Genomic DNA, 12,276 nt, shown 5'->3' with positions numbered 1-12,276 from the left:
TAAAATCTCCTTCTGTAAAAGGAAAACCTGTAGACTCTGATCCAGCTTCAGAAAACAGAAATTAATAGGGTTTTCATTTTGCTCATGTTAGTCTCATTTAGCCATGCTGTGCCAAGCCATGATTTTCCAACAGGCTCACAGCAGGGGCTAGCCAAGCAGCTGTGGTCCGTCTTTATAGGAGGCCAGATGAAGGCCTCTTTCTCTTAAGGACCCTCATGGTACTGTGCGGGTCATGTATAGGTGTACACAGAGCTTTTCAGACCCACATCTATACGTTATGGTGGTCTACTGCCCGCTGGGGGCAGTTTAAAAATTATCTGGAATGCTGACTACTCTTGTTTAGTTTTCAGCTTAGCCTGAAAGAAGTCAAACTATTTAAAGAAGTTCTTTGTAATACAGTGAAACATAGTGTTAAAAACAACTAAGGACTTTCTCAACTTTGGCTCACCACTGCATGTCACCAAACCTAGGCTACAAAAATGGACGAAAATATGGGACCATAAATCTGGCTTTGGCTGTGTCCTGACACTGTGCTGGACGTTACTGCAAGGTCTCGGTAAAGTAGTTCTGTGTTTGGAGCTCAGCACTTCAGTAGCTTCTACTTGAACCTCTGTGGTTAGTTTCACTCTGGTTTTCCCATTTGTGCTTTCAGATTGCAGTACACACTGTTGTATTATTTCAGTGGTATAATTATTATAATATTCACAATTGAATCTACCTCGCTATGGCTTCATGTCAATCACTGCATGTAACCTTGCAAGATAGATGTGTTCGGACACATGCATGCTTCTGAACATGTAAATGTGTGTGTATAACAGCTACACTGACCCATCATTATTATTAAATGAAAGTAAAGAGGATCTTTATGACTTATGATTTAATGTTTAAATTACACCGTAATCTGATCTAATCTGACTGCATTTTGATAGACAGTCATCTGTCTTGTCGCCATAACCTTTTTTTTTCTCACCCCGAGTGTTTAAATTGGTGAAAAACACAGTGTGTAAATGTTACATTAAAGAGCAGACACAGGTCTATAGGTCGAAGGTTAAACTGTTAGGGAAAAAAAGCCAAAACATCACAAAAGCATTTTAGCTGTTCAGCTGATATCTGTCCATTTATGTTAGTTATGATTAATTAATTGTATTAAACATACAAAAATCTCTTCATCCTGGAAATGTGTGTTTCTCTCACCTGTGCACTACTGAGATTCTTTTCACACTGTGCGATATATGGGTAGGACTGCTCTAATGGTTGCACCTTAAAACTTCTACGTCACCCCGCCCTAATAGCGATGCTATTGTTCATCTGTGATTCCGCAGTAATTATGGAGTAGGAGACCCTACCCAACCAAACCTGGAGTCCAAAATTGTAACAGCACACCTAAAGAGCTAGCGGCTCCAACTACAGAAATAAATGAGATACTTTTCATCATTAAACTTCTACACCAGAGAATTAGATCCTGCTTGTGCTGTGAGGGAACAGGAAGTCTATAAAAATTCCGTACTCTGCTACTCTTGAGTCAGTCTTCTCAGGAAAAGGGAAATTGGTGCAATTGGTGTAATAGGTGAACTATACAGTTCTAACATCTTGAAAGTCAATGTTTGGTACAACCTCCTTCATTTTTAAACACAGTCTGAACTGTGTTAGCCAGGTTTTCTTGTAATTTTGTTAAGTAGTATTAAGGAATAGTTCTCTAGGCTTCTCGAAAGACATTCAAATTTTTTGTTCTGTTCTCTATCAAGATGATCCCACAGTGCTTTGATAATGACTCATATTGTTCCACTATATGTAATATGCTTTTATTGAATTGGCAGTGTGTTTAGGATCGTTGTCATGGTGAAAATTTAAATTGTTGTCAATCAGATGCTTTCCTATTAGAGACATGACTTTCAGATACTCTCCGTCTTCCTTTGATAGTATTTTAAGCCTGTCAGTTCTTCTTTTGCCTAGTTTCCTCCAATTTTTAACGACACTCTGCACACCATTGTAGCTACATTTTTGGCTAATAACTCTGTCAATCACCTTATTGGCCAAAAAACTTATGTTTATGCCTACCAGACTGTTATTTTTAGCTTTTTGTCATAGATTCGATTAAACAAATGGAACTAAATCATCTGCTTTTGTGACCGGCTGCTGCTAAAAATGCAATTTTAAATTGGTCCTTTGCTAAGATGTCTGTTATTTGTGGACAGTGCTCGTCCATCTCTTGACTAAAAAAGAAAGTATTCCTCTGAAAATGATCAAGTACAAGGACCTGATTGAAAGGGAATTAAAAAAAATAGCAGTTAATGTCCAAAGAGACCGTTTAAAAGTCTGGATAATTACTGATTGAATCCTGGCTCTTTGGAAGAAAAATATAAACAAATAAGGAGTGACTCAATACTTTTGCACATTACTGTATGAATATTACAGTAATTTGGATATATATATATTTTTTTGTTTTTAATCTACCACACTAACAACCTTTATTGTGAATAAAAGCAGTCAGTGAAAGCTGTACGACACATGTTGACCTCACGAGCCATTTCTGTTTTTTCTGTTCCGCTTTTCAGTGCATGTTAATTTAACATTGCATCAACGTACTTCAATTAAAATATGTTAATTCATGCTGGATGGTTGTGCAGCATTAGAGATCATGGTGACCGTGATGTTTAGAAGAAATAATTTCCATCATAATGTTACAAGTGTGGTGATTTTTTCTTCAAAGAGCTGAAAACAACCCATTACATAATGGAAAAATAAATGCCCAGGCTGTGGTGTATAATTTTGCCTGCTGGTACATATAAAACCCATCTTACCCCATGTCATGTCCAAACAATCTAATCTTTCTTTTACAGACTGGTTACTGAGAAAATAAATTATTCCCTTACTTGTCAATTCATTAAGCACTAAAAACTAATCCTACAAAGTAATGTAACACAGAGATAAATGTATAACAAAGTAAGGGTTAGTGATTACCTGAGGCCACAGCAGCACTGTTGGTCTGGCTGCTAGTGCTGCTGACATCTACATACATCTCATCCTCTGCTTCAGTAGAAGATTCAGAGGACAAGTCGCCGCTGAGCTCCTCACTGGAACTACTGGTGCTGTGGTGTAGAGCATACTTCTTGCGTGCAAACATTTCACGATTCTTTCTCTGTTGTAGTAGTCTCTCCTTTTGCTTCTGAGTCCGCTGACCTCCTCCAGGAGCCGTTTTCACAAAGCGTTTCCTATGTAGAGGCCGCCGGCTGCTCAGGCACGCCCGCTTCAGCAGCACGGGCTCAGCATCAGACCGCACCCAGTTATGAGTGCGGCTGCCCCGAGTTCGGCCCATAGCAGGGCGCAAGCCGACTCCAGTGGCTCCGCCTCCTGTCAGGGCAGGGGCCTTATGTTGGCCTCCTGTTGCTCCTGCTTCCCCCTCGTCCTCCGAGCTAAGAGTGTCTGAGTCCCCGAATCGCAGGCTGGATGAAGGGGACGAAGCACAGTCACTAAAAGAGGACTCGTGATTATGCTCATCCTCGCTGGGTTGCTGTAAAAGTTCTACTCTGGGACGCTGAGGTGCCAGTGAACTCTCACTGATGTGGCCATCCTTGAGCGAGCAGTCTGATGGGCCTGCCTGTTGGCCTTTTCGTTTTCTACGTCCGGGAAAGCTCCGTTCTGAGTCTCTATGTGTCCCTGTGTCTCTCAGGGGCCGATGCCTCGACTCACAAAGAGTTTCAAAATCGCTGCCAGCTTTTCCAATCACCTCCATGTTGGTAGGGAAGCTCTTGGATGCCTCCATGGGTTCGGGATTCACCAGTTGCTCCTTCATATGCTCCTGTCTGTTGGCGGCCTCAGACGGCACCTCACTCTTCATGGTGGCAGGTCTGACCTCAAGGAGCAAAAACCAAGTGAACTTGCATTAATTCCAAAGCTTCTCACCACTGCATGTCACCAAACCTAGAAAAGGGGGAAAATGTAAGAGTTAAATAACACAGGTCAGTCAACAAAGAAACAGAAAATAAAATAAGCAAAATGTGAATGAGTACTGTCAGCTCAATGTAGGTCTGATGGATGAGGTATTAATAGTCTATGTTACACAGTAAACACACTTAAAGTCCTCAGTAGTCAGGCAGCTTCAATTGACCAACTTAACTAAATAAGACAATTCAATCATGTGCTTTTCAGTGTTCTTCAAACATGACTACAATCTGCCTTACAGACATCATTTAAACTGAAGTAAATGTAAATGTTTGTTTACACATCCAGAAGAAAATACACGGAGAGGGAAAACCAAAAGCATCAACTACTGATGGACTCTGTTATGGCCTCTGCAGCCTATCCTACAACAAAAACAAAACGACAACAAACAAACAGACAAACAAAAAACACTAGATGCAAAAACAGGTAAGAAACATACATTTAATCTAAGATGCATAAAAGAGAAATAGTAGATGATTGTTCTGTACTGATGGTGTTTAAAAGGAGAAAAATAATCATTTCTTAATTCAAGTAAACACTCATTCATGTTGAAACTAAAAAACTAAACTAAACAAAGTCTGAGAATATTTTTATTTGAATACTTTAATAATAAGCTGGATAAAACCTGCAGACAGCTGTCAACAAGTTATTTAATCACTCCTAGCAATGATTTATCATGTCGTCTTTCAGGACTAAACTGTGTTTCCTTATTCCAACTCAAGAGCAGGTGAACACAGCTAGGCCGGAGCTAGACTTCCTGACTCCGAGAAGTGCATGAATGCACGAACAAGTCTTCATTCTTAATATCCTTAACCAAATGCAGCATTTTTTAAATAGACTGTAAGACAATTATACTTCTATTTTCATTCTGCACTGAATTGTTCAAGGTAAACATTTTTGACATTTCACTGGCCAATCAACAACATGAAGAAACAGTAATTCATCTAAAACAATACCTCACCGTCTAAATACAAGACAATCTATTCACTGAACAGGTCATTTTGTTTTCTCATACAAATTAACACAGAATGACCCCAAGCTGCTGATTAAAGACAGTAAATAAATACCCATAGGCTGACTCAAAGTAATGATGAGTCAACAGCCCTCATATGTTTGCATTGTTGTGGATACCAAGAAAAGCATGACAAAAAAAAATAAAAAATCTGAAAGGGAGACAAATTCTCGCGTTTATTTCATGACTCTGAGACTATATGAGTTATATTTGGGTGCACCAACGTGTATCTGTGAAGAGAAGGAGCCTTTTTCACTCTGGTGCCGCGGGAAATTTTTTCACAGTGGTTTTGAAGTCTCCCAGAACAACGACAAACCCAGTCATTTGTGAAATTTAAACCATTTTTGCACATACAACAAAAAAAAGCAATTTCCGTGACTCCACGTGTACATTCTAAAAGCACACAGCAGTCAACAGTGCTCTTTGCACCAACATGGAGTATAAAAACCGATAGGGCTCTGTTTCCAAACTGTCAAGAAAATCACGATGCCATTTAGTGATCAGTGAAACTGGAAACTGCTTTTAATTCAATCATAAATATCAAATCAAATCCAGAATTCAGTAGATGTAAAGCAGAATACTTTCTTGCAATATATTACATAATAAATATATTGCATAGCTTGGCATTATTGGCAATCCTGGATTTGTGTTTGGAAACATATGGACTGCAAAGGTACACATTAGAAATCTGTAATAGAAAAGGCTTTAAAATTGCTATTAAAAAGGGCAGAAAACATTCTGTTTACATACTGTAGAACATGGGATCCTAGCCTGACCTATATATCCATGTATAAGTGGATACTGGCTTATTTAATATACCTTATGAGCATTCATGTTTTGGCATCAGAATCTTTCGTTTTACTGATTATAATGCAGAGAAATATGTTTGGGGGTAATAGCAACATCACATAGTTGTTCCATCAGAACAGCTAAGGCTCAAAGATTACTGCAGCAAATGCAGTAGAGTAGCACCAGAATGGAGCCAAGCAGTGACTTTGCAATAGATTAGGTACTGAAGGGTTAATAATCGGCAATCCTATCATGTTCATTTTTCAGTAAAGCTATAATACACTATATGTACCTCAACAGTTGCAAATATATTGATAGAGAAATTTAAACTTCCCAAATATTGGCATTAACACAATCAGTCTAGTTCTGTATAAGGTATTTTCAAGCACGAACAAACTATTTGATCATCTCTTAAAAAGCAGATCAGTATTTTTCTGGCTAACTTTTTTCTGATTTAGGGCGCTTTATACCATCAGTAAACCCAAAGTCAAATAGTCTGCACTGTATGCATGTAGCAACAAGCTGGTCGTACTTGTTGACCCGATGCAATCAGAAAACAAATTCATGATGCTACTATTTCAGAATATAATTTGGGAACATATTGTACCAACTCTGTCAATGCAGCCATCTGGAAGTACAAGTGATGTAACACAACACAAAAATATGAAATCAGTGCTTTGCTAGTCCCTGTCCACATTGTGTGCTGGGAACACACAATTCACAACAATATGAATTGGATTTCAATTTCCTGCTTCAATCTGCTTTTAGAAAAAATGGAGCTAAAAGCTAAAATACCAAACATGAAGAACACTGCATGCATTTAGGACAGACACAAAGTCAGTTGATAGCAAAAATAAGCATTTCTTTTTAAGATACAAAATAGGGATTTAAAAAAAAAAAAAAAAAAAAACACTACACAGTTCAACATGCTCCTGGAACTGTCTGAGTAAAATGCACTGCACTGCTTTGGTATGTACATTTGTGCAACTCCTGTAGGTTATAGAGCATTTCCTGAGACAGAGAAAAGCCAAATGCACAAGTGACGTCCATTAGCAGCATATTGCACAACAGCACCCTGGCTGTCACTTGACCTGAAGATGCAACTTCTGTCAAAGGGGATGCTGGGTTTTATGCGAGCAGAGAGTGATTTGCTTAAGTATTTAGCATAACTGTGAAAAGCACATGCAACAATGGTCTTATATGCTTTTATATATATATATATATATATATATATATATATATATATATATATATATCTAACACATAAGTGAGAGTGCTTCAGATCTCACTGTAAAAGCTGCGCAATGACAAGCATGAATTCAGGGGCCTCAGAGGACAGCCCTGAAGGGGAAAAAAATCCCAAAGGCTCAAAGCTGCACCATAATACTGCTGATTTCTAATGCAGGCGATAAGATCACGAAGAAAAGGGGTAGTTCTACCACGTTAACTGGTGCCTATCTATACTAGAAAATACATGGGGGTGGGTGCAATCAGAAATGGCAACAGCAAACCAATTCAAGATGTACGACTGATTCAGTACTGCTGAGCTCTAACGATACCCACAGTGCTTTCTGACCACTAACAACTGATTAGGCAAGCAAAAACACAGATACGTAGATTTATTTAGGCTGGCAGTATCGAGCCTGAAGCTGGGGGCTAAGCATACTTTCTACAACGCTTAACAATTACAATAAGCCCAGCTGCTGTCTGCCTGCCTGCTTGCCTGTCTGTCTGTCTCTCTCTCTCTGTATGTCCCATAAACGGTGCCGAAGTGACTGAGGCTGGATAATGTCGCTTTATTAGGAAAGCACTCGCACCACAATATCAGCTACCAATATTACGATAACGAATCGAGAGAAACCAGAGTGGACAGCAAGCCGTTGCCTGATAAATATCCCAGACAGAAGACAACAAAGACAACACGTACCTGTGTCCAAATCCTTTTTTCAAAATGTGTCACCGTCCTTTTTGCAACATGCGGGGTTGAATCCTGCGGGAAATAGTGACAAGTAGTGAAAACAGGTAGTTTTCTACGTGTTACCCGAACTGCAACTAGGCAGGCCTAGCACGCAGAAATCGCGACCCGGAGGACTGTAGCGGCCGGGATTGTGAAACTGGCAACACAGTCCCGAGCCGTGCCGAGAAGCAAAATCGAAGGCAGTGGGCCCCGGATGGCTACGAGCTAAGCTAATGCTAGCTCCACTTCACTCAGTAAATACTCGATTATTATCAGCCATTTTGGCTCGAAATGGAAACCCAGACGACTCGGACGAGACAATACGACCTCCGTGTTATTTCTCTATGTGACAAGATAAAAAAATCTCACTGTTTGCCCTCGACGAAGTTCCCATTCCTGCCTTCCGAGGCATCCACTGTTGTTTACCCAGCAGGTCGTCTCTTGGCTGGCCGCTTCTACAATGCAGTCATTGCCCGTAATGCCGCATGGGGGCGCTGAACCCCCGCCATCTACTTTTACGACACTTTACGACAGGTTCTTTACTCTTGAAAAGTGTGCCTTAAAAAATAATAATAACAACAATATAAAATGGTCGTTACAACCCAGACGGGAGAGTCTCTCTTTCTGTTTTTTTCTGCCAACAAGAAAAGAGTAGAACACCGGTGTAGTTATAGGTGTTTAATCCTATTGCCGGAGTTAATTTAAGATTATGTAGCGTTATTCGAGCCTCTATTTCAAGTACTAGCACGCCCACTAGTGTCTACGAGTAGACATACATTTTTTATGAGCATAGATGCGAGATTTTTTTAAATATTAAGTACTATTCTTTTACAAAAAACAAAAACTAAACTAAACTAATATCGCCACATGCATCCAATGATGTAAAATAAAAAGAAAAACAGGAACAAGCTAGATCCTGACATAGTAATATGAAAATGAAGTCACTTTGATTCTACGGTATTTTTTTTTTTATCAGGACTTAATAAAATTAATCTGCCGCTTTGCAAGTCTAAAAATAGACAAATACAACCTCAGTTCCCTTAAAAACACGACGTATTACATTGTGCCTTTATTTATATAAGAAAAATTCAGCCAACATGTAGAAGCAGTGTGTGTGAAAAATACTAAGTCCATACTCACTGCTTTCATAGGAATTAAGACAGTACAAAGCAGCCAGTTTCTGCTAATCAAATGCACTCGTGTAACTGATCATCAGCAAGTGTGAGCGCCTCAATAAAAGTAGAAATTTTGGCATTTTGCTGATCTGTGTCTTATGTTAACACAATGCTTGGGAGTAAAATTCATCAGATCGTAGAGAAGCAGTTGTTAAAGGACTATTTCAAAACAATTTGAAATTCATCATTCTACAGTTAGAACGATTATGCACAGGTGGATAACATTAAAGACAGCTCTGAGGTTTCCCAGGAGAGGACCTGTGAGTAAACTCACCCCAAGATCAGACCATGCAATGCTCAGAAAAACTGCTAAAATAAACAAGTGTTACATGTCAGACTCTTTTAGGATGTTATGATTAAAGTTCATAACAGAACAATTTTTTTTTTAAAAGACTGCTTGCTTGGAAGTGTTGCCAGGAGAAAGCTTCTTCTCTCTAAAAAGACATGACAGCAAGGGTTAGGTTTGAAAAGTTGCATTTGGACAAACCTTGAGACGTCTGAAACAATGTCCTTTGGACAAATGAGATCAAAGTGGAGCTGTATGGCCATAATACAGGGCACCACATTTGGAGAAAGTCACACACCTCATATAAGCAGAAACACCTCATATCAGCTGTCAAGCACAGTAGGGTGAAGGTTTGTTTTGTTTTGCAGCCACAGGACCTGGACAACCTGCAGCCATCAATTCAAACATGAACTGCTCTGCATTTCGGAGTTTTCTAGAATCAAATGTGAGGCCATCTGTCCAGCAGCTAAAACTTGGCCTAAATCAGGTCATGCAACATGTCAGTGATCCCAAGCACAGCAGAAAATATACAGCAGCATGGGAGAAAAAGAAAATCAATGTGCCGCAATGACCAATCAAAGTCCAGACCTGAACCTGACTGATATGCTGTGCTGCAAATTTAAGACAGCTGACCTTAAGAACAAGTGTCAGCAAACCTCAGAAAAGTGAAGAAATGTCAAAAAGAAGAGTGGGCCCCAATCCCTCCACAATGATATAAGAGACTGATGAAGTCAAAAAGAAAATTGCTGATTGTGTTTCTACCAGTTATCAAATCATTGAGGGGTGTACTTGGTTTAACATGTCATATATTTTGATTAGTGTGCTTTCTTTTCACCATTGGCTGTCTATTTTTACAAATAGACAGTCATGGGAGGAAGCTGGAGTACCCGGAAGGAACCCACGCAAACAGGGAGAACATCATGCGAACTCCATACAGGCCTGATGGTGGAATTGAACTCAGGACCTTCTTGCTGTGCAGCAACAGTGCTAACCATCGCGCTGCCCTAAAAGTTAAAAATGAGGGAAAAAAATACAAGCACGCGTGTCCAAAAGAAGAGGAATCTAATGGTGGTTGAATGGTTTTTCTAAGTTGAACATGAACAGTATTGAACTTACGGAAGATTAAAAGTAGAAGAACAATGCTTAATCGCATCCACACTAGATATCAACAAATGAAATGTAAAACAAAGATTTAAGAGTAATCAAATTAAATTACAGAAAACACCAAGTGTGGTACAATTCCTTAATCTCAAAACCCCTCCAGGAAGCAGCGGTGGGAGTATTTACACGTATTACTTTGGACGACAGCATTCTCACCAATCTCCACATTACTGTTAGTTGCCACAGACGACTGTGAAATCTGTTCCATCTTACAACTCGTAGCGTTTCAAACATGTTTTACCCTTTGGCTTAACATGAACTTATAGACACTCTTTAACATCAAAGGACATAGCAGTGTGGCTGAGAGCTCCTCGACGCTGGATTGTTGCGTGAGACTTCCTGCAGTTCTCTAGCTAGTCGGTTTGTGAGTGGGAGCTTGCCACAGTGAAGTTATTTGTACTAACGGCTGCCTCTGTTATTTCCCGGTAGGAGTACGGAAATGAGAAGGCAGCAGGCACGGACAAACAGAGCACGGACACGGCACGGTGGGAACACCGGGCGCACACGGGGATTCATTGTGTAATATTTACATCACTGTAAATAAATGCACTGCACTGATCGCACAGAGTCCTGCGTTTTGGGTTCTATTTTCCCCACATTCCCACGGTCTGCCAGTGTAGCCGTGACAGATAACTTCAAGTCCTGCAGATGTAAAACTTTAAAAAGAAAAAAGATCACAGGCAGCTGAGGACATGTCGCTGTTGTATCGGGATTTTAATGTTTGTTTGTTTGTTCTTTGTTTGTTTATTTTTTTACCACGTTTATTGCTAAAACGTTTAGCATTAGTAAAACATGTAAATACATAGTAAAAAGGCTCGGAGGAGGAGGAAGTTTTGGGCGAGTGGTGCAATGCGTAAAATTGGACACATTTGAAACGGTAGCAGTCAAGCAGGGGCGATTCTAGGATCAGAGCTTTGGGGGTGCTGAGCACTCAGAGAGCTGCCCAGCCAGGCAAGATAAACTTTACTCATCATGATGAGTCTTCTTCCCTGTCTCTGTCAGTCCCTGCATCCCTAAATGTCTCCAGTTGTTCCAAGTTCCCTCTGACTGTCTCCTTGGTGTATTTAAACCCCTGTTCCTCCCTGTCCTCATCATCTGTTGTCTTCATCTCCGTTATCAGTCATCATAATTTTACCATCTCTGTGCAAGTCTGCAAACTTTCCATAATAATTCATAAGATTCTTAAATTCATCAAGAAAGAAGAAGAAGAAGAATGAAGAATAATGAATGATGCTCATAGTGAGTAAAAAGTAAACTAAGTGCATTTTTTGGACAGAGATTAACTTTTAATGTGTATTATAATACAATACAGATATATGAAAATACACTCCAAAAATAGAGTCCTTGAATGCACAAATGTACAAAATATTGATTAAAAAATTATAAAAATTGAGGCAACTTTGCCTATGGTACAATGTATGAAAAGATCTTTATTGACAATACTACTATGGCTCTGCAGATTTTTTTCTTTTATTTTAACCTATGTCGCCTCACCTTGAAGTTGGCAAATCACTTTTGCTGGTCAACTCTCTCAAGCGGTTAAACAGTTTCTGTTTTGCCTGTCACTATTCCCTGTCTGTTTCCTTACCTGGTTCTTCCTGAACTTGTACTTTCTCTTCACGTTCCCCTCTTTCCTCTCTCCCTCTTTGGACTGACAATCATACACAAATAGATTGTATTCAATTAGATGAAAAATTACATTAATATGAAAAAAAATATTATTAAGATCACTAATAAAAAAGTCCTCTCTCAGTGTGTTTTCACCACAAGGTAAATAACCAAACCACATGTAAATCTAATAAAAGATATAAATATTGAAACACTGATCCAACATTATCCTTTATTGACGGATCATTTGTTATTACACTTTTACCTGAATGTGGCTCCTGGGTTTAATATCGGCACAAATGACAAAATAACCAGATTCTCTCATTCCATTTCAAACAGGACAGTG

The 12,276-nt window shown here is 39.4% G+C and overlaps 1 protein-coding gene across 4 annotated transcripts in view; it reads right to left on the bottom strand.

The window, feature by feature from the left end:
* rnf111 (ring finger protein 111) overlaps window positions 1-8,205 on the bottom strand; it is a 33,204-nt gene extending 24,999 nt beyond the window's left edge. For 2 of the 4 annotated variants that reach the window (XM_085269449.1, XM_085269470.1), the window contains exons 1-3: window positions 8,070-8,205; window positions 7,671-7,733; window positions 2,962-3,921 (exon numbers count right to left, since the gene is read on the bottom strand). In XM_085269449.1, coding sequence (XP_085125575.1) covers window positions 2,962-3,838 — 877 coding nt within the window. In that variant the 5' untranslated portion in view covers window positions 3,839-3,921; window positions 7,671-7,733; window positions 8,070-8,205. The remainder of the gene's footprint in view (window positions 1-2,961; window positions 3,922-7,670; window positions 7,734-8,069) is intronic. The other 2 variants (XM_085269463.1, XM_085269458.1) reach the window with 2 other exon arrangements.
* Between the last annotated feature and the right edge of the window lie 4,071 nt (window positions 8,206-12,276).

This window comes from Mchenga conophoros, linkage group LG1 (assembly GCF_057382185.1).
Source record: "Mchenga conophoros isolate Kocher_MC1m ecotype Shallow Benthic linkage group LG1, M_conophoros_male_GT1.1, whole genome shotgun sequence".
NCBI lineage: Eukaryota > Metazoa > Chordata > Actinopteri > Cichliformes > Cichlidae > Mchenga > Mchenga conophoros.
This window is presented reverse-complemented; position numbering and strand designations above follow the sequence as displayed.